At 46.0% G+C, this 26,900-nt stretch overlaps 1 protein-coding gene across 1 annotated transcript in view; it reads left to right on the top strand.

The window, feature by feature from the left end:
- Nucleotides 1-26,900, top strand: part of alg13 (ALG13 UDP-N-acetylglucosaminyltransferase subunit) — a 61,832-nt gene that overhangs the window by 22,240 nt on the left and 12,692 nt on the right. Inside the window, 12 exon segments of the mRNA XM_078411857.1 lie at nt 992-1,070; nt 2,428-2,536; nt 5,165-5,229; nt 6,199-6,299; nt 9,596-9,734; nt 11,904-12,172; nt 13,684-13,800; nt 15,691-15,844; nt 18,224-18,335; nt 21,803-21,838; nt 23,863-23,918; nt 25,872-25,949. Coding sequence (XP_078267983.1) covers nt 992-1,070; nt 2,428-2,536; nt 5,165-5,229; nt 6,199-6,299; nt 9,596-9,734; nt 11,904-12,172; nt 13,684-13,800; nt 15,691-15,844; nt 18,224-18,335; nt 21,803-21,838; nt 23,863-23,918; nt 25,872-25,949 — 1,315 coding nt within the window.

The following is a 26,900-nucleotide window of genomic DNA, read 5'->3' as shown; positions in this document are numbered from 1 at the left end:
AAGTTTACATACTTGGCTAATAAAATTTATTCAATTCAATTCACTTACCAAAAATGAAATCCTAAAACATTTAAAGCACATCCTAGGCACCTAAAATGCACCGTAAGGACCCAAAACTCATCTTAAACACCTAAAAGGTATTTTAGAGCTAGATTATTCATGACAAGAAGTTGGTTAGTACTTATCCCTGTGAGGTGTGCCTTTAGCAAGAAACCATATTACACAAAAAGCAGAATATGTTAGACCATCTAATGCTGAGATTGACCTTTGTTTAGTTGAGCTATCAATTAATCTTTAGTTTATTGGCATGTGTACCGAGATACAGTGGAAAATCTTTTGTTGCATACTAACCAGTCAGCGGAAAGATACTATAGGATTACAATCGAGCCACTTGCAGTGTACCAGATACATAAGGGAAGATCATAGTTAAAGTATGGAACACAATTTTAAGAGAATAGGGTTGAGAGGGAAAGGTCAGCCATGATTGAATGGTAGAGTACACTTGATGGGCCGAATGGCCCAAATTCACTCCCATATCTTGTTAAAACAAAGCTGTTCACGGTGCCTCTTGGTACATGTGGCAATAATAAGGCGTTATGTGGAGAAGGCAGGAGAATGGGATGGAGAGGGAAAGATAGATCAGCCATGATTGATGGTTAGATGGGCCGAATGGCCTAATTCTGCTCTTATAAGAATTATAAGTAATACGAGTATAGTTAGGCCATTGGCCCATCAAGTCTACGCTGCCATTCAATCATGGCTGATCTATCTCTCTCTCTAAACCCCATTCTCCTGCCTTCTCCCCATAACCCCTGACACCTGCAAGAATCAAGAATTCTGATTTATGAAAATTAGTTGAGGACGCTCGAAATAAACTCTTGAGACGCAACTTGGTAGAGGTTCTCTGACACTTTAGTCTTCTAAGATGGCGGGCTATAAATCTACCCAAATGTGACATTTAAGTCTTTTCATTGTTTTTTGTTTGGTTCAGCAAATATGACAAAGAAAACAGTGACCAAGAGAGTTTGCTGGAGGAGAAATCAGCTCGACATGGAGCAGCAGAAATGAAGGTATCACCATTTCATTGAAATTTGATGTGAAAGGGAATTAGGGTACTTAAATGGAAACAATTTTTTGGATGCGAAATAAAACCTGTTGCTCATTTGGCCTTTACTTTAGCTCTGTTTTGGCCTTTACTGTTGACTAGTCTGCTGGGAGTAGTGCTGGTTGTGCAGTCTCACAGCAGCGATACAGCAAGGCTCTGGAACCAATGCCTTTTTGGAGACTAGAGGGAGCTAGATAGAGCTCTTAAGGATAGCGGAGTCAGGGGGGTATGGGGAGAAGGCAGGAATGGGGTACTGATTGAGAATGATCAGCCATGATCATGGTGAATGGCGGTGCTGGTTCGAAGGGCCGAATGGCCTCCTCCTGCACCTATTGTCTATTGACTTTATTGTAAATATAAGTTGAAAGTAAAATAAAAGTTGACTTATAAGAGAGCGACAATGCATTAAAAAAAAATTTTTTTTTAAAACATAACATCAAAATAAAACCTTCTGTTGCTCATTTGGCCTTTGCTTTAGCTCGGATACCTTTGCTGTTTTTGTTCCTGTTAAGGTGGTTCTGTTTATTTTTGGTCACTGTAACAGGAATGTTACAGGAATTGTGCTATAATTCTGCCAATGCTCTTTAAAAAAATATATATTTTCTTTGGAATATCTACCTCTTTGTGAATTGTTTTTAATTTTGGTGGTCAAATGTTAACAAGTTGCCATTGTAAAATATTCACAAGTTATAGGAGTAGAATTAAGCCATTCGACCTATCGTCTCTACTCCGCCATTCAATCATGGCTGATCTCTGCCTCCTGATCCCATTTTCCTGCTTTCTCCCCATAGACCCTTGACACCGTGTCTATCTCTGCCTTAAACATATCCACTGACTTGGCCTCTACAGCCCCCTGTGGCAATGAGTTCCACAGATTAACTACCCTCTGACTAAAAAAGTTCTTCCTCACCTTCTTTCTGAAAGAGCGGCCTTTAATTCTGAGGCTGTGACCTCGGGTGCTAGACTCTCCCACCAGTGGAAACATCCTCTCCACATCCACTCTATCTACGCCTTTCATTATTCTGTAAGTTTCAATGAGGTCCCCCCTCAACCTTCTAAACTCCAGCGAGTACAGGCCCAGTGCTGTCAAATGCTCATTATATGCTAACCCACTCATTCCTGGGATCATTCTTGAAAACCTCCTCTGGGCCCTCTCCAGCGCTAACACATCCTTCCTTGGATTTGGGGCCCGCAGTTGCTCACAGAAAACCAAATGTGGCCTTACCAGCGCCTTGTAGAGTCTCAGCAGCGCAGTTGAACTGTTGTGATTGCCTACTTGCGATTTTATTTCACCATTTGCTGCATTAATTAATATGTTTCAGACACTGGAGGGCCCAGCTAAGATGCCATTTCCCTTTAAGGTGTTAAAGGCACTGGATTCGGAAATTTACCGAAATGTGGAGTTTGATGTTTGGCTTGACAACCGAAAAGGTACAAATAGTGGTATTTTCTCAGATTTATTCATTTAAGTGGCACGGTGGCGCAGCGGTAGAGCTACTGCCTTATAGTGGCAGAGACCCAGGTTAGAAACATAGAAACATAGAAAATAGGTGCAGGAGTAGGCCATTCGGCCCTTCGAGCCTGCACCGCCATCCAATATGATCATGGCTGATCATCCAACTCAGTATCCCGTACCTGCCTTCTCTCCGTACCCCCTGATCCCTTTAGCCACAAGGGCCACATCTAACTCCCTCTTAAATATAGCCAATGAACTGGCCTCAACTACCTTCTGTGGCAGAGAATTCCACAGATTCACCACTCTGTGAAAAAACACCTGACTACGGGCGCCGTCTGTACGGAGTTTGTACGTTCTCCCCGTGACCTGCGTGGGTTTGCTCGGAGATCTTCGGTTTCCCCTCCCCACGCTCCAAAGACGTACGGGTTTGTAGGTTAATTGGCTTGGTGTAAATGTAAAATTACCCCTAGTATGTTAGTGTGCAGGGATCGCTGGTTGGTACAGACTCAATGGGCCGAAGGGCCCGTTTCACTGCTGTATCTCTAAACTAAATCAGATTTAAAGATTTTTGTTTTCATTTTGCACAACATTTTGAAAGAGATTTGGGAAAGATTATTTTGATGCGGTAGCTAGCTAACTTTTGAACACCAATCCAAGTTTGACATCCAAACTAAAAACTACGGCTGAAAATAGCAAATCAGACAGCACCCAGCTGGACTAATGGCAACACCTTGGATTGATAATCCTTCATTAGCACTTTCTATTTTTAATTTAGACTTGCTGCATGGATTTTGCGCATTTGACTTCGTGTGGCCAAACAATGTCCAGGGCAATGGTGTCGCAGCGGTAGAGTTGCTGCCTCACAGTGCCAGTGGACCCGGGTTCCATCCTGACTACTGGTGCTGTCTGTCCCGAGTTTGTCGTTTCTCCTCGTGACCTGCGTGGGTTTTCTCCGGGTGCTCTGGTTTCCTCCCACACTCCAAACATATGCAGGTTTGTTGGTTAATTGTCCCTAGTGTGTAGGATAGAGCTAGTGCACAGGTGATTGAAAGCAAGCGTAGCAGGCAGTGAAGAAAGTGAATGGTATGTTGACATTCATAGCAAGAGGATTTGAGTAGAGGAGCAGGGAGGTTCTGCTGCAGTTGTACAGGGCCTTGGTGAGACTGCACCTGGAGTATTGTGTACAGTTTTGGTCTCCTAATCTGAGGAAAGACATTCTAGCCTTAGAGGGAGTACAGAGAAGGTTCACCAGATTGATCCCTGGGATGGCAGGACTTTCATATGAAGAAAGACTGGATAGACTAGGGCTTCTACTCGCTGGAATTTAGAAGACTGAGGGGGGATCTTATAGAAACATATAAAATTCTTAAGGGGTTGGAGAGGCTAGATGCGGGAAGATTATTCCCGATGTTGGGGAAGTCCAGAACCAGGGGTCACAGCTTAAGGATAAGGGGAAGTCTTTTAGGACTGAGATGAGAAAACATTTCTTCACACAGAGTGGTGAGTCTGTGGAATTCTCTGCCACAGAAGGTAGTTGAGGCTAGTTCATTGGCTATATTTAAGAGGGAGTTAGATGTGGCCCTTGTGGCTAAAGGGATCAGGGGGTATGGAGAGAAGGCAGGTACAGGTTACTGAGCTGGATGATCAGCCATGATCATATTGAATGGCGGTGCAGGCTCGAAGGGCCGAATGGCCTACTCCTGCTCCTATTTTCTATGTTTCTATGATGGCTGGTCGGTTTGGGCTAAAAGGTGTTTTTCCACGCTGTTATATCTAAACTAAACAAAGCGGTATTTAGTTGGGAGGCCAATCTATTGGTAAGTATCGATGAAGGGTGCAAAGTTCTGGACTAACTCAGCGGGTCGTGTCAGGCAGTATCTCTGCAGAAAAGGCATGGATGGGTGACGTTTGGGGTCGAGACCCTTCAGACTGAGTCGGGGAGAGGGAAACTGGAGTATGAAAAGGTACAGAACAAATCGGAGCCGGCTCCGGTGACCAAGGAAAGGCGGAGCCCACAATGGTCCATTGCTGGCTGTGGAAGAGTGGATAACAAAGGGGGATGTGTGGATGCGAACAGTGAAACTAGCAGGTTAATTATGGTGGTGGAGGGGCAGAGAGGGGAAATGCAAGGGTTACTTGAAGTCTGAGAAATCAATAGTCATATCGCTGGGTTGTAAGCTGCCCAAGCGAAATATCTGATGATTCTGTGGTGGTAAATCATAGAAACATAGAAAATAGGTGCAGGAGTAGGCCATTCGGCCCTTTGAGCCTGCACCGCCATTCAATATGATCATGGCTGATCATCCAGCTCAGTATCCCATACCTGCCTTCTCTCCATACCCCCTGATCTCTTTAGCCACAAGGGCCACATCTAACTCCCTCTTAAATATCGCCAATGAACTAGCCTCAACTACCTTCTGTGGCAGAGAATTCCACAGATTCACCACTCTCTCACCACACTGCATTGTTTAAATATTATTTTAATTATTGGGTATGGTCTTGGCCTATGTGAAGATGTATTTCATTATTGTCGAGCAAAGGATCAGGAAAGAGATTTAGTGCTAAGTGCAAGTTTTCAATGTTAAGGGCTTTTCCTATTACAGAGCAACAGAGGGTAGACTACATGGTGGTCTCTGGAAGGCAGTACTGCTTGGGGGATAAATGCCAGGTGAGTCCCATTGAGGAATGACTATTTGATTGTGTTCATTTAATTAAATTGATTCTTTTGGAGGGGGAGGGGGGGGGGGGGAGGATGGGATGTTTCACCTTCCTGTTTTGGTGACTGATTGCCCAAAGATTGCCCAGCAATGAATAACAATTATGGAACTCTAGAGATGTTAGACACAAAAAGCTGGAGTAACTCAGCCCGACAGGCAGCATCTCCGGAGAGAAGGAATGGGTGGCAGTTCGGGTCAAGACCCTTCTTCCTCGTCTGAAGAAGGGTCTCGACCAGAAACCTGAGTTACGCCAGCTTTTTGTGTCTCTTTGGTTTAAACTAGCATCTGCAGTTCCTTCCTACACAGGAACAGTACAACACAGGGACAGGCCCTTCGGCCCACAATGTCTGTGCTGAACATGATGCCAAGACCAACTCCTATCTGCCTGCACATAATCGGTATCCCTCCAATTCCTGCACATATACATGTGCCTATCCAAAAGCTGCCTGAATGCCACTATTTTATCTGTGTCCACATCTGGCAGTGTGTTCCAGGCACACTGCATTCTCTCTTTAAAAACTTGCCCTGCTCGTCTTGTTTAAACTGTTATTCCCATCTTAAAGCTATGTTCTTGTTATCTCGGCAAACACTTGCTTTCACGTTATCAAAGACGTATAGCATGAGTTTAATTGTCAGGGAATTAGATATCAGCGAGGAATAATTATGGGAATTAATGCCGATTGTTAAAGTTGACTCCATAAATGGTTTTAAGAACTTGAAAGTTTTGATTTTTTTTGTCTTAAATACACACCTGTTTTTTTAATTTGTCCACATCATTCTGTTTTTTCCACATTCTATTCCAATTACAAATTCAGTAATATTCTTGTATCGTTTTTTTTGTGACCACTGTAATTCTGTGAAATAGGATGGTACTCAATTTTATTGTCGGGACCCGCTGATTCAACAGTGTCTTTCTGCAGGTGAAACTGGAGCAAGGAGGGAAATACTACAACGCTCACATCCAAGAAGCCGGACAGGACGGTAACTCAGTGACCGTCTTCATAGAAGAACTAGCGGAGAAGTTAGTCTTATAACCTTTTATTCACTGTAAAAGTGGGGCATGTGAAACGCAGGCGTTGAGGTGGTAAAAGGCCGAGGCTGTGGCAATGTCTCCCGGTTATGAAACTGTTGCCATTATGGATGGCACGGTGGCGCAGCGGTAGAGTTGTTGCCTCACTGCGCCAGAGCCCCTGGTTTGATCCTGACGGCTGGGTGCTGTCTGTACGGAGTTTGTACGTTCTCCCCGTGACCGCGTGGGTTTTCTCCGGGTGCTCTGGTTTCCACCCATCATTCCAAAGCTTGCATGTTTGTAGGTGAATTGGCCTCTGTAAATTGCACCTAGTGTGTAGGATAGTGCTAGTGTATGCGGTAATCGCTGGTCTGCATGGACTCGGTGGGCTGAAAGGACTGTTTATACACTCTATCTCCAGTCTAATTGAGGGAGTGGACCGCTCCTAATGGGTAACAAAATTGGATATGAAGTGTTTAAGACTTTATTATTGTGACCATCATCTTGGGATTATAAAACATCATTGAACTAAATTATAAATCATAAATGAAATCCTCGTATGTTGCAAAACATACTTGGCTAATAAAGTATGATTATGATAATTCTGAACGGTAAGAGTGGAGTGATCGGGTCATTTGTTAAATGAGTCCAAACCTATTTGCGTTTACATGCTGGGGAAGGTAACACAAAATGCTGGAGTAACTCAGCAGGTCAGGCAGCATCTAGGAGAGAGGGAATGGGTGACGTTTCGGGTCGAGACCCTTCAGACTGATGTCAGGGGGGCGGGGCAAAAAGGATATCCTTTCTTTGTCCCACTCCCCTGACATCTGTCTGAAGAAGGGTCTCGACCCGAAACGTCACCCATTCCTTCTCTCCTGAGATACTGCCTGACCTGCTGAGTTACTCCAGCATTTTGTGAATAAATACCTTTGATTTGTACCAGCGTCTGCAGTTATTGTCCTACACTACATGCTGGGGAATATTAAATTTGCTGGAACACGGTGAGATTGAAGGAAAGGATAATAAAACCAGTTTTCATAAAATTATTAAAATCAAGCCATTTGGGGATTTATATCGTGCCATAGCAGAATGAAAGAATTGGTTTTCCAAAATTTATTCTGGAAAATATAATGGATAATATCTTCTAAAAATGGAAACCAAATTAATTTCATTGTCCATTCTTATTCTGTTCAAATTCCACCTCATTTGGTTGATGCAGCATCGATCCTAATTGAAGTAGTCCACTCTTGTGGGTTTCTTTATTCATAGGGTGGTGAATTTCGTTAGTACGGGTGTCAGGGGTTATGGGGAGAAGGCTGAGGAATGGGGTTGAGAGGGAAAGATAGATCAGCCATGATTGAATGGCAGAGTAGACCTGATGGGCTGAATGGCCTAATTCTGCTCCTAGAACTTACGAACATGTACCTGTATCTCCAATTGTTCAGTGATAAACATCAGCATCATATATCATATCATATCATATATATACAGCCGGAAACAGGCCCTTTCGGCCCACCAAGTCCGTGCCGCCCAGCGATCCCCGTACATTAACACTATCCTACACCCACTAGGGACAATTTTTACAGCCAATTAACCTACATACCTGTACGTCTTTGGATCTTCCGGAGTCCCTCAGATTTTGCATGGGCAGCTGAAAACACAGCGATATGAATATTTAACTTCAAGAAACCCTTGCTTTCCCTCTCTCCCATCCTAGTTCTCTGACTAGTTTCACTGTCGTCCTCATTGTATGCCTCTTTGTCACCTTCCCCTCGGCTAACAATGTACCGTTCTACATTCTCCTTGATCTCTCATTTTCACACCTTGCCCTTCCATAAATCTGTCTCCCCAGACTCCGTCTGAAGAAGGGTCTCGACCCAAAACATCACCCTTCTCTCCTCAGTTACCCGCTGAGTTACTCCAGCACCTTGTGCATCTCTCTAACTGAGCTTGCCATTGCTCATGTGCGCCATCTAGTGTACATCATCGTAGCACGTCCATCTCGGTACGATACAACACGACAGAAAACTTTATTTATCCCAGGAGAGAAGAAATTGATCTGCCAACAGTCATAAAAACACAAAATATATGAAACATGAAATTAAAGTGACGAGTGGAAAGGATTGGGGATGTGCAAAGATTGGGGGGGTGAAGTCAGTCTACCCCACGACAGAAGGGGGAGGAGTTGTACAGGTTGATAGCCACAGGGAAGAAGGATCTCCTGTGGCGTTCTGTGCTGCATCTTGGTGGGACCAGTCTGTTGCTGAAGGTGCTCCTCAGGTTGACCAGTGTGTCACGGGGGGGGTGAGCTGTATTGTCCAAGATGCTCTGCAGTTTGAGGAGCATCCTCCCCTCCAAGACCCCCTCCCGTGAACCCAACTCCGCCCCCAGGACGGAGACAGCCTTCCTGATGAGTTTGTTGGTCCTATTGGCATCCGCGGCCTTCGCCCTGCTGGCCCGGCACACAGCAGCGAATAAGATGTCACTGGGTACCACCAATTGGTAGAACATCTGCAGCATCTTACTGCAGATGTTGAAGGAGTGGAGCCTTCTCAAAGTACAGCCGGCTCTATCCCTTGTACAGGGCATCAGCATTCCTGGACCACTCTGTGCAGGTACAACGAGGAATCGCTATGCCTGCTGCAATCATTACCATGGTCCTCCTATGGTAGTTTTGCATTGAATGGATTGGGTAATTTTAGCTTCATAACTGTTTCCAGGTTTTTGAATATCCAGTTATTTATACTTTGAATTTTGTTCACATAGGTAGTTCCCACTCGGCCCATCAAGCCTACTCTGCCATTCAATCCTGGCTGATCTCTCTCTCCCTCTCAACCCTGGTTAGGTATTATGATTGAAGCTTTTATTTAAGGAATGAGAAGTTATGGGTTTGGATACATTTGTCTAAACCAGAAAAAGTAGAATATAGTTTGAAATGAGGGGAAAGAACTGTTCCTCGGTCTGATGGTGTGGACTATCCATGCTGATTAGCAGCCAACACAATGAGAGTATATAGTCACAAGGTGCTGGAAGAGGTGACGTTTTGGGTAGAGACCCTCCTTCAGACTGAGTCTGAAGAAAGGAGAGGGGAAACTAGAGGTATGAAACACAACAAAAAGCTTTTCACTGTACCTCAGAACATGTGACAATAAACTAAACTATTTTTCCAAATTTGTTAATGAAATAGTACAAGATGAGTAATTCAGAAATGGCGTAACACAGATGAAAAGATCCCACGGAGGTTATTAGACAATTGCGTTGAAATCCACCTTGATGTTCTTCTGAGCACTGATTTTAATTACCCCCAGGCACACTGTTCCTTTGACAAACCTGAAGCCCGTGACTCAAGTAGCACCAGTTCCTGGCTGGAATATCGTTTCAAACAGAAAAGGTGGCAGCTATCCGAAGATACCCAGTGGCTACATCTCTGAGTTGGGTCAGTAATTAGTTGTGAGCATTGTGACTGTCCTTCAAACTGTCAACAGCAGGAACCTTCTATGTGAAGTCTGTACCGGGTTCATGAAAGACAAACCTGATTTTTATTTTATCTAGATCACGTATCTTATAAACAATAGACAATAGGTGCAGGAGTAGGCCATTCGGCCCTTTGAGCCAGCACCGCCATTCAATGTGATCATGGCTGATCATTCTCAATCAGTACCCCGTTCCTGCCTTCTCCCCATACCCCCTGACTCCGCTATCCTTAAGAGCTCTATCTAGCTCTCTCTTGAATGCATTCAGAGAATTGGCCTCCACTGCCTTCTGAGGCAGAGAATTCCACTTCTATCGAATTCCACTTCTATTGAATAGGAACTTTCAGCGCAGCGGTAGAGCGGTCATAGCAGTAAAGTAGCTCCAGGGTGTCTGGCCCTGCGTCACAGCGCCAGAGACCCAGGTTCGATCCTGACTTCGGGTGCTGTCTGTATGGCATTTGTACGGTCTCCCTGTTACCGTGAGTTTTCGCTGGGTGCCTCGGTTTCCCCCCACGCTCCAAAGACTTGCCGGTTGTAGGTTAATTGGCATGGGTAAAAATTGTCCCTGGCATGTAGGATGGTGCTAGTATACGGGGTGATCGCTGGTCGGCGTGGACGCTGGTCGGGGTGATCGCTGGTCGGCGTGGACGCTGGTCGGCGTGGACGCTGGTCGGCGTGGACGCTGGTCGGCGTGGACGCTGGTCGGCGTGGACGCTGGTCGGCGTGGACGCTGGTCGGCGTGGACGCTGGTCGGCGTGGACGCTGGTCGGCGTGGACGCTGGTCGGCGTGGACGCTGGTCGGCGTGGACGCTGGTCGGCGTGGACGCAGTGGGCCGAAGGGCTGGTTTCTGCGCTGTGTCTCTAAATTCCAAAGTGAAGTTTGATTTACGCTAATTCTCTTTTCCCACAATTCCAAATGTTAATCCCCAGAGAGCTTGTTTCCATTCTAATATTAATTTCATTTCTCCAATCATTGTGTAATCGGTTTTGTATTGTAGACTCTGGTACAAATTGGTATCGTTCCTCAATTTAAATGTTATTATTCCATGTCTAGTCCCTTGCTGCTTTTGTTCCTGTGTAATAAAATCACTAATCGGCTAATCATACTCTAAAACAGCATGGAAAAGGGCCCTTTAGGTCTACTCATACATGCTGACCAACATACTCCACCTACAGTAGTCCCACCTGCCAGTGTTTGGCCCATGTCCCTCTAAACCTTTCCTACGTACCTGTCCAAGTGTCTTTTAAAGGCTTTTGTATTACCTCTGGCAGCTCATTCCATACACCCACCACCCTCTCCTTAACAAGGTGAACTGGGCATCCTGACTGCAGGAAAAATATTCCTGATGTTGGGGGAGTCCAGAACCAGGATTGACACAGTTTAAGAATAAGGCCATTTGGGACTGAGATGAAGAAAAACCTTTCACCCAGAGAGTTGTGAATCTGTGAAATTCTCCTCCACAGAAGGCAATGGAGGCCAATTCACTGAATGTTTTCAAGATAGAGTTAGATTTAGCTCTTGGGGCTAACGGAATCAAGGGATATGGGGGAAAATCCAGAACACGGTACTGATTTTAGAGGATCAGCCATGATCATATTGAATGGCGGTGCTGGCTCGGTGCCGAATGGCCTACTCCTGCACCTATTTTTCTATGTTTCTAAAGTTATCTTCTGTTTGTATTAAATCGTTCCCCTCTCGCCTTAAACCCATGTCTCCTGTTGTTTTTTCCTACCCTGGATCATTTTAGAACATTATGATACATTAACTGGTGGGTGATGTAGCAGTAGAGTTGCTGCCTCACAGCGCCAGAGACCCGGGTTCAATCCTGACTACAGGCGCTGTCTGTACGGAGTTTGTACGTTCTCCCCGTGACCTGCGTGGATTTTTCTTTGTTGCTCTGGTTTCCTCCCACACTCCAAAAATAACCACCCAGATTTGTAGGTTAATTGGCTTGGTAAAATTGTAAATTGTCCCGAGTGCGTGTAGGATAGTGTTAGTGTACGGGGATCGCTGGTTGGCGTAGACTCGGTGAGCCGAAGAACCTGTTTCTGTGCTGTATCTCTAAACTGATCTCTTCTTTGAGTTGTATGTTGGTGGTAGAATTATTTGCTGTGTTTGGGACAGTTTAGTTCTTGACTCCAGACCTTTGTCCTTGTAGATCTTGATCCAAAATCACGCAGGCGGTTTCTGAAGAAGATGCGTGGGAAGCAAGTTTTTATGGCGTTTGCCTGTGGCAGAGGCCAGCCAGTTCTACCTCCTCGACTGCAAAGCAACCTTCCGACTAGCCGATCCTCGCCCAATCCAACACCTCAAAACGGCCACTTTGCTCCTTATGACCAGTACAGGGCCCCTCCGCCTCCTCTCGGAAATGGAAGGAACAGCTACGCTCCATCCAGGTCGGCAAACTATAGGTATCTTTGGAAGATAGACGCACAGTGCTGGAGTAACTCGGTGGGTCAGGCAGCATCTCTGGAGAGAAGGAATGGGTGACGTTTTGACTGAAAGATGGGGAAGGCCAGAACAAAGCTGGGCTGGCCTCCGGAAGGGTGGAGCCCACAACAGTCTATTGTTGGCTGGAGAAGATATCCTAACGCTAGTCAGACGATGGGAGGGGGGAGGTGGGGGCAGGAATGCCGGAGTTACGTGAAATTGGAGGAATCGATATTCCTACCACTGGGCTGTAAGCTGCCCAAGTGAAATATGAGGTGCTGTTTCTCCAATTCGCACATGGCTTTTCTCTGACGGTGGTGGAGACCCAGAACAGAAATTTGGGAATGGGAATTTAAATCTTTGACAACCGGGAGGTTGCATAGACTAATGCAGAATAGGTGTAAATATTTGGCCCATACCAAGTATCTTTTTCATTGGGACTTTTTTAAGCTTTTGGGGAAAATATCATTTGAGGTTGTAAAACTAAGTAGGTATTAGAGAGATACGGAACTGCAGAAGTTTGTATTCACTGGAATTTAGAAGAATGAGAGGGGATCTTATAGAAACATAAACGTTTCTTAATGGATTGGACAGGCTAGATACAGGAAAAATGTTCCTCGATGTTGGAGTCCAGAACCAAGGGTCACAGTGTAAGAATAGAGGTAGTTCATTTGGGACTGATGAGGAAAAACATTTTCACCCAGAGTTTTGAATCTGTGAAATTATCTGCCACAGAAGGCAGCGGAGGCCAATTCACTGTATGTTCAAGTGGGAGCTAGATATAGCTCTTGGGGCTAACGGAATCAAGGGATATGAGGGGAAAGCAGGAACAGGGTACTGATTTCGGATGATCAGCCATGATCATATTGAATGGCGGTGCAGGCTCGAAGGGCCAAATGGCCTACTCCTGCACCTATTTTCTACGTTTCTAAAAGTCCAGGCATCATTCTATTGCTGCAGTACAGACATTGTCCTGTTGTTTTGACAGACTCTTGTATACACCCTTAATTAAATATATTTGTAATTGCTTTGGGGGGATGAATGTTAACATTGGAGAGAGAAGATGGTTTCATTTCTGTAATATCAAGCTTGTTTATCAAAATCCAGCCTTAAGCGATCTTAAGAATATACTCGAGGTTTGAAAACTTTAAATTGTTGTATCCACCATGGGCGGCACGGTGGCGCAGTGGTAGAGTTGCTGCCTCACAGTGCCAGAGGCCCGGGTTCAATCCTGACTACGGGTGCTGTCTGTACGGAGTTTGTACCTTCTCCCCGTGACCTGCGTGGGTTTTCCCCGGGTGCTTTGGTTTCCCCCCACACTCCAAAGACTTACAGGTTTGTAGGTTAATTGGCTTCGGTAAGGATTTTACATGGTCCCTAGTGTGTAGGATAGTGCTAGTGTACGGGGTGATCGCGGGTCGGTGCGGACTCGGTGGGTCAAAGGGCCTGTTTCCGTGCTGTGTCTCAAAACTAAACTAATCTGTTTCCCCAGGAATCCTGTGAATCGATATACGAGTCAACATGCCTTTGACCCGGATTATGCCTATGGCTTTTCTGGCCATGGGTCGAGATGCTGTCAGCATTACGATCACTTCACCTACCGATCACGGTAATGGTGTTCGAGCTACTTTAAATTAATTGCCACCATTATATAGAAAATAAGTGCAGGAGGAGGGCACCATTTGGCCCTTTGAGCCAGCACCGCCAATCATTGTGATCAAGGCTGATCATCCACAATCAGTAACCCGCACCTGCCCTCTCCCCATACCCCTTGATTCCACTAGCCCCTAGAGCTCTATCTAACTCTCTTTTAAATTCATCCATTGAATTGGCCTCCACTGCCCTCTGTGTCAGAGAATTCCACAAATTCACAACTCTCTGGGTGAAGAAGTTTTTTTCTCAACTCAGTCTTAAATGGCCTCCCCTTTATTCTTGGACTGTGCCCCCTGGTTCTGGACTCCCCCAGCATTGGGAACATTTTTCCTGCATCTGGCTTGTCCAGTCCTTTTGTAATTTTTTAACGTTTCTATAAGAGCTCCTCTCATCCTTCTAAATTCCAGTGAATACAAGCCCAATCTTTCCAATCTTTCCTCATATGACAGTCCCGCCATCCCGGGGATTAACCTCGTGAACCTATGCTGCATTTCCTCAATAGCAAGGACGTCCTTCCTCAAATTAGGAGACCAAAACTGCACACAATACTCCAGATGTGGTCTCACCAAGGCCCTGTACAACTGCAGAAGGACCTCTTTACTCCTATCCTCAAATCCTCTTATGAGGGCCAACATGCCATTAGCTTTCTTCACTGCCTGCTGTACCTGCAGGTTTACTTTCAGTGACTGGTGTACAAGGGCACCCAGGTCACGTTGCACTTCCCTTTTTCCTAATCTGACACCATTGAGATAATAATCTGCCTCATTTTTGGTGCTGAAGTGGATAACCTCACATTTATCCACATTAAACTGCATCCGTCATGCATCTGCCCACTCGTTCAACCTGTCCAAGTCACCCTGCAGCCTCCCAGCATCCTCTTTGCAGTCCACGCTGCCACCCAGCCTTGTGTCATCTGCAGAGTTGCTAGTGTTACTTTTAATTCCATCATCCAAATCCTTAATATATATTGTAAATAGTTGCGGCCCCAACACCGAGCCTTGCGGCACTCCACTCGCCACTGCCTGCCATTCTGACAGGGACCTGTTTATTCCTACTCTTTTCTTGTTTAACAACCAATTTTCTATCCATGTCAATACCCTACCCCCATACCATGTGCTCTAATTTTGCCCACTAATCTCCTATGTGGGACCTTATCAAAGGCTTTCTGAACGTCCAGATCCACCACATCCACCGGCTCTCCTTCATCCACTTTACTTGTCACATCCTCAAAATTCCAGAAGATTAGTCAAGCATGATTTCCCCTTCATAAATCCATGCTGACTTGGACCATTCCTTTTACTGCTATCCAAATGCGTCGTTATTACTTCATTAATAATTGACTCCAGCATCTTCCCCACCACTGATATCAAGTTAACTGGTCTATAATTCTCTGTTTTCTCTCTCGCTCCTTTCTTGAAGTGGGATAACATTAGCAGGAACTGATCCTAAATCTATAGAACATTGGAAAATGATCACATGCGTCCACGATTTCTAGAGCCACCTTCTTGAGTGCCCTGGGGATTTATCAGCCTTCTGTCCCATCAGTCTACCCCGTGACCTGCATGGATTTTCTTAGAGATCTTCGGTTTCCTCCCGCACTCCAAAGACGTACAGGTTTGTGGGTTAATTGGCTTGATATAAATGTAAAAAAGTTGTCCCTAGTGTAGGATTGTGTTAATGAGCGGGGTTTACTGGTCGGTGTGGGACGAAGGGCCTGTTTCCAAAACAAACGATATCATAATGAAGGATCTGGGCAGAATGAATAATGGGAATGGAACTATGTTCCCTTTGGAGTGGTTGAGAACAAAAGGGCGTTTTGAATTAACTTAAATTAATTTTCAACTAGCTCTTACAGCAGGAGTCGCCGACCCTTTCAGTACATTAACAAGGAGTGCCAGTACAGCTACGTACCGGAGAATGAGGAGCCTAGAGCAATGGAACAACCTGTCGCTTTCTACGAAATTGAGGAAGGAAATGAGGCACCTTATCCTGCTGCACATGTGAGTGAATGACTGCATGGCCCTTGTGTGTAATCTGGCCTTGTCGGGATAAAATGTACTGTTTGGCTTCCATTTACATTTTAAGTACGACTCCCTAAAGCATTGTGTAGAAGGGTCTCGACCCATAACGTCACCTGTTCCTTTTTGCCAGAGATGCTGTCTGACCCTCTGAGTCAGTGACTAGTGGCGTGCCACAAGGCTCGGTGCTGGGACCCCAGTTATTTACAATATATATTAACCATTTAGACGAAGGAATTCAATGCAACATCTCCAAGTTTGCGGGTGACAAAGCTGGGTGGCAGTGTGAGCTGTGATGAGGATGCTATGAGGTCGCAGGGTGACTTGGATAGGTTGGGTGAGTGGGCAGATGCATGGCAGATGCAGTATAATGTGGATCAATGTGAGGTTATCCACTTTCGTGTCAAGAACAAGGCAGATTATTATCTGAATGGTGTCCGATTAGGAAAAGGGGAGGTGCATCGAGACCTGGGTGTCCTTGTACATCAGTCACTGAAAGTAAACATGCAGGTACAGCAGGCAGTGAAGAAATCTAATGGCATGTTGACCTTCAATGCGAGGGGATTTGAGTTTGGGAGCAAAGAGGTCCTACTGCAGTTGTACAGGGCCCCGGTGAGACCACACCTGGAGTATTGTGTGCAGTTTTGGTCTCCTAATTTGAGGAAGGACCTTATTGCTATTGAGGGAGTGCAGCGTAGGTTCACCAGGTTAATTCTGGGAATGATGGGACTGACATATGATGAAAGAATGGGTCGACTGAGCTTGTATTCACTGGAATTTAGAAGGATGAGAGGGGATCTTATGGAACAATTAAAATTCTTAAAGGATTGGACAGGCTAGATGCAAGATTTTTTTTTTCCAATGTTGGAGTCCAGAACCAGGGGCCACAGTTTAAGAATAAGGGGAAGGCCATTTAGGATTGAGATGAGAAAAAATGTTTTCACCCAGAGAGTTGTGAATCTGTGGAATTCTCTGCCACAGAGAGCAGCCAATATCAAGTAAATAGTCATTTATTTGTCACATACACATAAATGTGCAGTGAAATGAAAAATTACCCGCAGTTCAACAATAAGACCAATAAGAATAATCAATATAAATGGTATAACCCCGTACAATCATAAACCAACACCAAACAAAAGAAACATCCATCACAGTGAGTCCCCTCCAGTCACCTCCTCACTGTGATGGAAGGCCAGAATGTCTCTCTCTTCCCCTGCCGCCTTCACCCGCGGTCAGGCTGTTGGAGTTGCCACATCGGGGCGGTCGGGGCTCCCGACATTGAAGCGCTGCGCCGGACGGTGAAAGGTCCGCGGCGGGCCGACCCAATTAATCCAGTGGAGGCCAATTCTCTATGTTTTCAAGAGAGTAAGATTTAGATCTTGGGGCTAACAGAATCAAGGGATATGGGGGAAATGCCAGAATGGAGTAGTGAATTTGGATGATCATTCATTCATCATCATCAAGAGGATTTGAGTTTAGGAGCAGGGAGGTTCTGCTGCAGTTCTACAGGGCCTTGGTGAGACCGCACCTGGAGTATTGTGTGCAGTTTAGGTCTCCTAACCTGAGGAAAGACGTTCTTGCCTTAGAGGGAGTACAGAGAAGGTTCACCAGATTAATCCCTGGGATGGCGGGACTTACATATGAGGAAAGACTGGATAGACTGGGCTTGTACTCGCTGGAATTTAGAAGACTGAGGGGGGATCTTATAGAAACATATAAAATTCTTAAGGGGTTGGAGAGGCTAGATGCGGGAAGATTGTTCCCGATGTTGGGGGAGTCCAGAACCAGGGGTCACAGCTTAAGGATAAGGGGGAAGTCTTTTAGGACCGAGATGAGAAAACATTTCTTCACACAGAAAGTGGTGAGTCTGGAATTCTCTGCCACAGAAGGTAGTTGAGGCCAGTTCATTGGCTATATTTAAGAGGGAGTTAGATGTGGCCCTTTTTGCTAAAGAGATCAGGGGGTATGGAGAAAAGGCAGGTACAGACTACTGAGCTGGATGATCAGCCATGATCATATTGAATGGCGGTGCAGGCTCGAAGGGCCGAATGGCCTACTCCTGCACCTATTTTCTATGTTTCTATGATCGTATTGAATGGCGTTGCTGACTCGAGAGACCAAATGGCCTACTCCTGCACCTATTAATGAGTTCCACAGATTAAAGGACTAAAGAAGTTCCACCTCGCCTCCTTTCTAAAAGAGCGCCCTTTTATTCTGCGGTATAACCAGCGCCAGCATTACATCCCTGTTTTTGTACTCCAGTCCTCTTGATATAAACGACAGCATTTCGTGTCTATCTTTGGTGTAAACCAGTGTCTGCAGTTCCTTCCTACACTAAATTAATGCCTCTGTTTACTTTAGAGCCAGGCGGCTTCCTCTCCAGTTGAGACGGTCCCGGCTGGCTACTGGGTAACGAGAAGAGGAAAGCTGATCAACTCTTCCTCTGAAGACCCTGATGAGCCGAGTGATGGAGGTGAGTTGGAACGTCATGACTTGTCATATCAAGTTCCCAATAGCAGGTGGCACAGCTGGTAGAGCTGTTGGCCTCGCAGCCGGAGACCCGGGATCGATCCTGCCCTCGGGTGCTGTCTGTGTGGAGTTTGCACGTTCTCCCTGTGACTGCACAAGGTTCCTCCAGGTACCCTGATTTCCTCCCACGTCCCGAAGACAGTTGAGTTTGTAGGTTAATTTCGCATAGTGTGGTGTGAAGGGGATGCAAAAAATGGGATAACGTGGAAAGGATGATCGGTGTGCGGCATGGACTCGGTGGGCAGAGTGGCCTGTTTCCATGCTGTATCTTTCAATTAATCCAGATTTATTTACAAAGTGTGGTGTTAAGTGGGTTCCTTCATATTGTTTATGCTCCATTGTACATCTCCCTATAAAGTTAAACAACTTGTTCTCAACAGAATTTGCAGCAAGCAAACTAGGATTTTTTTTATAACTTGATCTTTCTTCGACTTTGGAGATACTGTGAGGAAGCACGACTTTTGACCCACCTTGCCCGCATTGACCAGTAGCCGCCCTGTCCACTAGCACTATCCTACACACACTAAGGCCCATTTAACGATTTTTACCAAAGCCAATTAACCTACAAATCTGTACGTCTTTGGAGTGTGGGAGGAAACCGGAGCACCTGGAGAAAGCCCACGTGATCACAGGGAGAACGTACAAACTCCGTACGGACAGCACCTGTAGTCAGGATGGAACCCGGGTCAGTGGAGCTGTAAGGCAGCAACTCTACCGCTGTACCACCCTCTGCTATTGTGATTGTGTACATCATGAAGGAAGCTGGATATGAAGGGTAGATGAGTCTTGTACTTGAGTCTGGGCTCAAAGCAAGGATTGGTGTGGATGTCAGAGGTTATGGGGAGATGGCAGGAGAATGGGGTTCAGAAGGGAGAGATAGATCAGCCATGATCGAATGGTGGAGTAGACTTGATGGGCTGAATGGCCTAATTCTGCTCCTATCGCTTATGACCTTGTTACTGATCCAGCACCCAGGTGACCCGATATACCACATGGTTAAGCCTGCCAGGCAACTCTCTGGTGATGCTTGGAAGAGTCTAGGAATTTGTTGGCTAAATCATTCAAATGTGAGGACAATTCAAAGAAATTCGTCATTTTCCCAATCAGCCTGTTGAGAATTTCCCCTTGGCAATAATATTTTTTTTAATTTATTTTTTCATATTTCAGATACAGCGTGGAAACAGGCCTTTTCGGCCCACCAAGTCCGCACCGCCCAGTGATCCCCGCACACTAACACTATCCTACACACACTAGGGACAATTTTTACATATACCCAGTCAATTAACCTACATACCTGTACGTCTTTGGAGTGTGGGAGGAAACCGAAGATCTCGGCGAAAACCCACGCAGGTCACGGGGAGAACGTACAAACTCCTTACAGTACAGCACCCGTAGTCAGGATCGAACCTGAGTCTCCGGCGCTGCATTCGCTGTAAAGCAGCTACTCTAGTATGACCATTTTTTAATTTAACCCGGCACCCTTTGTTCCAGAGCCTTGCTGGATTATTCCTGTTGCCAGACCAACGATAGTCACTGCCTTTGAGTGGAGTCCAACTGTACCGGAACTCCACCAGTACCTGGATTTCCAATACTGGAAATATGGCCCGGGCGCCATATTTTAAGGGGGACTTCCCGGGGGGGGGGGGGGAGATTTCAAGTGCACTCTTGTATTTTTGTCCTGATTAAAGGAGGTGCCAGACCAACAGTTAGTTGCTGGAAAATCGGTGGTGGACTATTTTATTTGCTACTTGTGTAATTAAGAATACTTGTGTAATTTAAGAATAAGGGGTAGGCCATTTAGAACTGAGATGAGGAAAAACCTTTTCAGTCAGAGAGTTGTGAATCTGTGGAATTCTCTGCCTCAGAAGGCAGTGGAGGCCAATTCTCTGAATGCATTCAAGAGAGAGCTGGATAGAGCTCTTAAGGATAGTGGAGTCAGGGGGTATGGGGAGAAGGCAGGAACGGGGTACTGATTGAGAATGATCAGCCATGATCACATTGAATGGCGGTGCTGGCGGTGCCTCTTCAAATTTTCTCTGCTTCAACTTCCAGCTGCATGTGTGCAATCCACAATCTCTGCAGTGTCTGCTGCCCCTGTGAATCACCCAAGGCTTCCAAATTGAGCATGACCCCCCCCCCCCTCCCTTACCTGTATCCACCAATACCTGTCCTGCCTCTCTTTTTTCCCAGTGTCCTTTCCCCCCCTCCCCCAATCCTTCTGAAGAAGGGTCTCTATTTAAGGGTCCCAAAACTTAACCTATCCATGTTCTCCAGAGATGCTGCCTGACCCACTGAGTTACTCCAGCACTTTGTGTTCAATTTCATTCGATTTGACTCATTGGAGTCTTTAAGTTCCTCATTTTCCACAATATTTTATCTTGGCCTTAATGTTTTTTCCTTCTGCCAAAGCAGTAGCTGCTGGTCTTCCCCTCCATTGGCTGAACATTGAATCTATTTGGGTGATCTTTGTTTATATGTGGGTTTCAGTTTTAAATCTGGCGTTTTATATTTTATGCTTTTAGGCTGTTAATCTTTTCTGGAGTCGCCTTGAAATGCTGTTTTTGTGTCTCGTACCTCGACTGTAATTAATTGCATTTTTTGTTTGCACCACCAAACCATGTACATTCTTGCCTTTTAAATGACGCAGGAGCATAATTGGGCCATTCGGCCCATTGAGTGCGCTCCGCCATTCAATCCTGGCTGATCTATTTATTCCCCTCCACCCCATTCTCCTGCCTTCTCCCCATAACCTTTGATGCCCTGTGTTCCCCTTGTGTGCAGGCTGTAGTAAGCATATAACAGCAGATACACCAAGTTTACAGGTGAGAATTGGATTAGTTAGATAGAGCTCTAAGGGCTAGTGGAATCAAGGGATATGGGGAGAAGGCAGGCGCGGGTTACTGATTGTGGATGATCACAATGAATGGCAGTCTGAAGGAGGGTCTCGACCCAAAACGTCACCCATTCCTTCTCTCCTGAGATGCTGCCTGACCTGCTGAGTTACTCCAGCATTTTATGAATAAATACCTACGATTTGTACCAGCATCTGCAGTTATTTTCTTACAATAAATCGCAGTGCTGGTTTGAATGGCCAAATGGCCTCCTCCTTCACCCATTTTCTATGTTTCTGTTTTCTAGTTGCCTTCAGCAATTTGCCTGCCTTCATCTTTCTGTCAGAAACATTCATTTTTAATAAAGACAGTAATTGTACAATTGTTGAATCAATCTAATTTTGACAAACACAACTGCAGATAGCTGCACTGAGCAACGAGATTAAACAATAGATTTGCTCATCAAAAGTTCAGCAGTTCCTCTTGTGCCAGCTGCTTACTGGAGTGTGGTTTTTGTTTCAAGTTTTGCACAATTGAATTTTCTCCTGAAACTTTAGCTAACTCGTTACTCTGTTCCCAGGTGAATATCATGAAGACTTTCTGTACGCAGCAACAGGTTAGTACGCAACAAACTTGCGCCATTTGTTGGCAACCTACAATGTTTTGATAATTAAGGGTTTAACACTTTTTTAATCTAAGTTTTGTACAAATTTATGAAGTTGTACGGTTGTTAGTTTTTCTGCATCGCGGAGAAACCTGATTCATGTTGTGCATTACTGGATGTCTTCCTATAATTACACTGAATAAAAATGCACTGGATATTGCTAAAACGTAAATTCAATTTTTGAACGTAAAATTGAGTTTAAATCCCCCAGTTACAAGTGTTGATTTTGGTTTTTTTTCCCTTTGCTCTTCAAATCAAAATGATTGTCGGGGTAGTACAAATGCAACCTAACCATTCCCACACTGATCGGGGCACAAAGTGCTGGAGTAACTCAGTGGGTCGCGCAACATCTCTGGGGAAAAGGAATAGGTGACGTTTTGGGTTATAGAAGCATAGAAAATAGGTGCAGGAGGAGGCCATTTGGCCCTTCGAGACAGCACCGCCAATCATTGTGATCATGGTTGATCATCCACAATCAGTAACCCGTGCCTGCTTTCTCCCCATATCCTTTGATTCCACTATCCCCTAGAGCTCTATCTAACTCTCTTTTAAGTTCATCCAGTGAATTAGCCTCCACTGCCTTCTGTGGCAGAGAATTCCACAAATTCACAACTCTCTGGGTGAAAACTCGCCTCAGTTTTAAATGGCCTCCCCTTTATTCTTAGATGTGGCCTCTGGTTCTGGACTCCCCCCCAACATTGGGAACATTTTTCCTGCATCTAGCCTGTCCTGTCCTTTTATAATTTATACGTTTCTATAAGATCCCCTCTCATCCTAAATTCCAGTGTGTACAAGCCTAGCCTTTCCTCGTATGACTGTCCAGCCATCCCGGGGATTAACCTGGTGAACCTACGCTGCACTGCCTCAATAGCAAGGATGTCCTTCCTCAAATTAGGAGACCAAAACTGCACACATTACTCCAAATGTGGTCTTGAGGATTGGAACCTTCCTTCAGGCTGAAAGTGGGGGGGGGGGAAAGAGGGAGAAAGAGAGGCTAGAACAAATCGGGAGACACCAACAGATGACCCGTGGATGGGTGGAGCCAACAAGGGCCCATTGTTGGCTGGGGAAGGTGTGATAGCAAGGGGGATACAAGGATGCCAACAGTTGAACTGGGAGGGGGATGCAGGAATTGTGTGAAATTAGAGAAATCAATGTTCGTACCACTGGGTTGTAAGCTGCCCAAGCTTGTAAGAATATTTTCCATTCTGACCCCTCTGTCCTGGACCACTTCCTTTGCCAATGTGAGACCACACGCAATATAGAAAAGCAGCACCTCATTCCACTTGGGTAGCTACAGCACCGTTTCAGGTAGATCTCCCCTCGTGTTCATACCACTGGGCTGTGCTGTAACTGACGCTCGCCCTTCTCTTCTCCCCATCCCTTCTATTCCTTCACCTGGCTTCACATTTCATGACTCCTCAATCCTTAATATTTTGGTCAAACCATCTGCCAGTCAAAACCCCCCCTCACTCTGTATATCCCTATCACTGATAGACACAGAGTGCTGGAGTAACTCAGCGGGTCAGGCAGCATCTCTGGAGAACATGGATAGGTGACGTTTCCACAGAGTGCTGGAGTAACTCAGCGGGTCAGGCAACATCTCTGGAGAACATGGGTAGGTGACTTTTCGGGTCAAGACCTTTCAGAACTTTAAGTCTGAGGAAGGTTCTCCACCCGAAACGTCACCTAATCTATTTCTCCGAGATGCTGCATGACCTGCTGAGTTACTCCAGCACATTGTCTTGTTTGGTTAACCTGCTTCTGCAATTCATTGTGTCTACAACTTGACTGTTTGTTGGGTGAAAACTAGAAGCTACTGCGACTTGGGTGGGGGAGGGATGGAGAGAGAGGGAATGCCGGGGTTACTTGAAGTTGGAGAGATCAATGTTCATACCACTGGGCTGTAAGCTGCCCCAGTGAAATATGAGATGCTGTTCCAATCTGTGCCTTATTTTTGGAGTGTTATTTTGCAGATTCTGGATACTCTGATCCAACAATGTACAGTGCAGCTGAGGAGACAGCTAATCTAGTAAGTGTGACTCTATTGAAGAGTATATTTAAATGTCTTCCATATTCTGAACATGGCGCCAAGTTTGAAAGGAAACGCCACCCTTGTCTAATTAAACCAAATGACCAACTGGGACCACTAAGGCACCCAAACCACTTCAGTGTAGCAGGCGTGTGAAGTTCCAAGTTAAAAAAAATCAATTTCCCGTGCTTTTTGCGTGATTTCCGAGTTTTTCACTTTGCCAAATAAACGGAGAAATCGGATGGAAAAATAGAAAGAAAAAAAACCCACGATGTATAGACTTGTAATGAACACTAGGGTTCCGCTAGAGGTCGCTACGGTTTCCGTGAGAAATCCCCCGCGCCCTGGAAGTCTCCCTGAAAATGTGGCACCTAGGCTGGGCAAGGCAGCCAATCCCGACCTCATTGGGACTTCCACGGCCGATCGGTGGGTTGAAATTGCAACCTGCTGCCGGGTCTCTGGAACTCCAGCCCAGCTGGAGCCAGCACATCTATCCCCATAGACGACTTCCTTGGCCTGCTGGATAAACCAGCAAAGCTCTGGAACCAAGAGTGCCAGAAAATCAGTGGTGGAACTGTATCTCTAAACTATAGAGGACCATATCCTAATGCAATATTCCCCACCCCCGTCTTTAATGAGGTGGAACCTTTCTAGGCTAAGACAGCAGTGGGAGGATGTGATTTGTTTGAAGGGTCCCGACCAGAAATGTCACCTATTCATTTTCTCCAGAGATGCTGCCTGACCCGCTGAGTTACTCCAGCATTTTGTTTCTATCTTCATTGTAAACCAGCATCTGCAGTTCCTTCCTACAAATGATTTGTAGGGGGACTTCAAAGAAACTTACAGAATAGTGAAAGGTTTGGATAAAATGGATGTGGAGAGGATGTTTCCACTAGTGGGGGAGTCTAGGACTAGAGGTCAAAGCCTCCAGAATTAAAGGACTTTCCTTTAGGACAGACATGTCCAAAGTCCGGCCCGGGGGCCAATCGCGGCCCGAGGTCAGATTTTATATGGCCCGCAGCTTCCGTCTTAAAATGTATTATTTATGGCCAGCCAGCACTGTCTAACAGAATGAAGGTAGGGGGAGGGGGAGAGGAGAGGGCAACTACACCTCCCGGCGATCAGCGCTGCCCGACCTCCCCCTCCCCCCCCCCCCCCCCCCCCCCCCCGCCCTGAGCGGGAGAGGCGACGGCGACTACACTTCCCGGCGGCGGGGTTGAGGGCGTGAGGGGGGGGGGGGGGGGGGGGGAGAGAGCAGTAGCAGAGCTCTCCTCGGCCCGCACGCTCATTGGCAGGCGCTCCTGTCAGTCGGTCGAGTGCCGCATCCCCGCCCGGAGCGGGGGAGGCGATGGCGACTACACCTCCTGGCGGTCAGCGCTGCCCGAACTGAGGAATGTCAGACTCGAGGTCTGGGGGGGGAGGGGGCGCATTAGTTAAAGGTTCGGGGGGTGGGGGGGGGGGGATTGGCCCTTTGGGTATTTTCACATTATCAAATCTGGCCCTCTTTGAAAAAAGTTTGGACACCACTGCCTTAGGAGATGAGGAGGAATTTCTTTAGTCAGAGGGTGGCGAATCTGTGGAATTCATTGCCACAGGAGGCTGTGGAGGCCAAGTCATTGGATATATTTAAGGCAGAGATAGATTCTTGATTAGTATTGGTGTCGGGGGTTATGGGGAGAAGGCAGGAGAATGGGGTAAGGAGGGAGAGATAGATCAGCCATGATTGAATGGCGGAGTAGACCCAATGGGCCAAATGGTCTAATTCTGTTCCTATCATTTATTATCTTGTGTGTAAGAAGGAACTGTAGATGCCGGTTTAAACTGAAGATAGACACAAAATGATGGAGTTACTCAGAAGGGCAGGCGGCATCTCTGGAGAGAAGGAATGGGTGACGTTTCGGGTCAAGACTCTCTTTCCACAAATGATCCTTTGATTTGTTGTTTGTTTTGTAGACTGTTCAGGAGGGATGCTGTGCCTTGGAGACGCCTGAGGACTGCCAGGTTGGCATGCACTGCAGCTACTCACAGCAAGTACGCAACTCCACAGTAACTACTCCACAACAGCCAAAATAATACTGGGGTGGGGGGGGAGGTGGGACTCGTGTTCCTTCAGTTAGAAGGTGGACACGATGCTGGAGTAACTCAGCCGGTCAGGCAGCATCTCTGGAGAGAAGAAATGGGTGACATAGAAACATAGAAAATAGGTGCGGGAGTAGGCCATTCGGCCCTTCGAGCCTGCACAGCCATCCAATATGATCATGGCTGATCATCCAACTCGGTATCCTGTACCTGCCTTCTCTCCATACCCCCTGATCCCTTTAGCCACAAGGGCCACATCTAACTCCCTTTTAAATATAGCCAATGAACTGGCCTCAACTACCTTCTGTGGCAGAGAATTCCACAGATTCTCCACTCTGTGTGAAAAAAAACTTTCTCATCTCGGTCCTAAAAGACTTCCCCCTTATCCTTAAACTGTGACCCCTTGTTCTGGGCTTCCCCAACATCGGGAACAATCTTCCTGCATCTAGCCTGTCCAACCCCTTAAGGATTTTGTAAGTTTCTATAAGATCCTCCCTCAAGCTTCTAAATTCCAGCGAGTACAAGCCGAGTCTATCCAGTCTTTCTTCATATGAAAGTCTTGCCATCCCAGGAATCAATCTGGTGAACCTTTTCTGTACTCCCTCTATGGCAAGAATGTCTTTCCTCAGATTAGGAGACCAAAACTGTACGCAATACTCCAGGTGTGGTCTCACCAATGCCCTGTACAACTGCAGCAGAACCTTCCTGCTCCTATACTCAAATCCCCTCGCTATGAATGATAGCATACCATTCGCTTTCTTCACTGCCTGAAGGGTCAGACTGAAGGGTCTCGACCTGAATCTGCACCCATTCCATCTCTCCATAGATGCTGCCTGATCCGCTGAGTTACTCCAGCTTTTTGTGTCCACCTTCGATTTAAACCAGTATCAGCAGTTCTTTCCT

The sequence above is a fragment of the Rhinoraja longicauda genome, chromosome 15, assembly GCF_053455715.1.
Source record: "Rhinoraja longicauda isolate Sanriku21f chromosome 15, sRhiLon1.1, whole genome shotgun sequence".
Taxonomy (NCBI): Eukaryota; Metazoa; Chordata; class Chondrichthyes; order Rajiformes; family Arhynchobatidae; genus Rhinoraja; species Rhinoraja longicauda.
The sequence above is the reverse complement of the archived record's forward strand: the minus strand, read 5'-3'. Positions and strand labels throughout refer to the sequence as shown.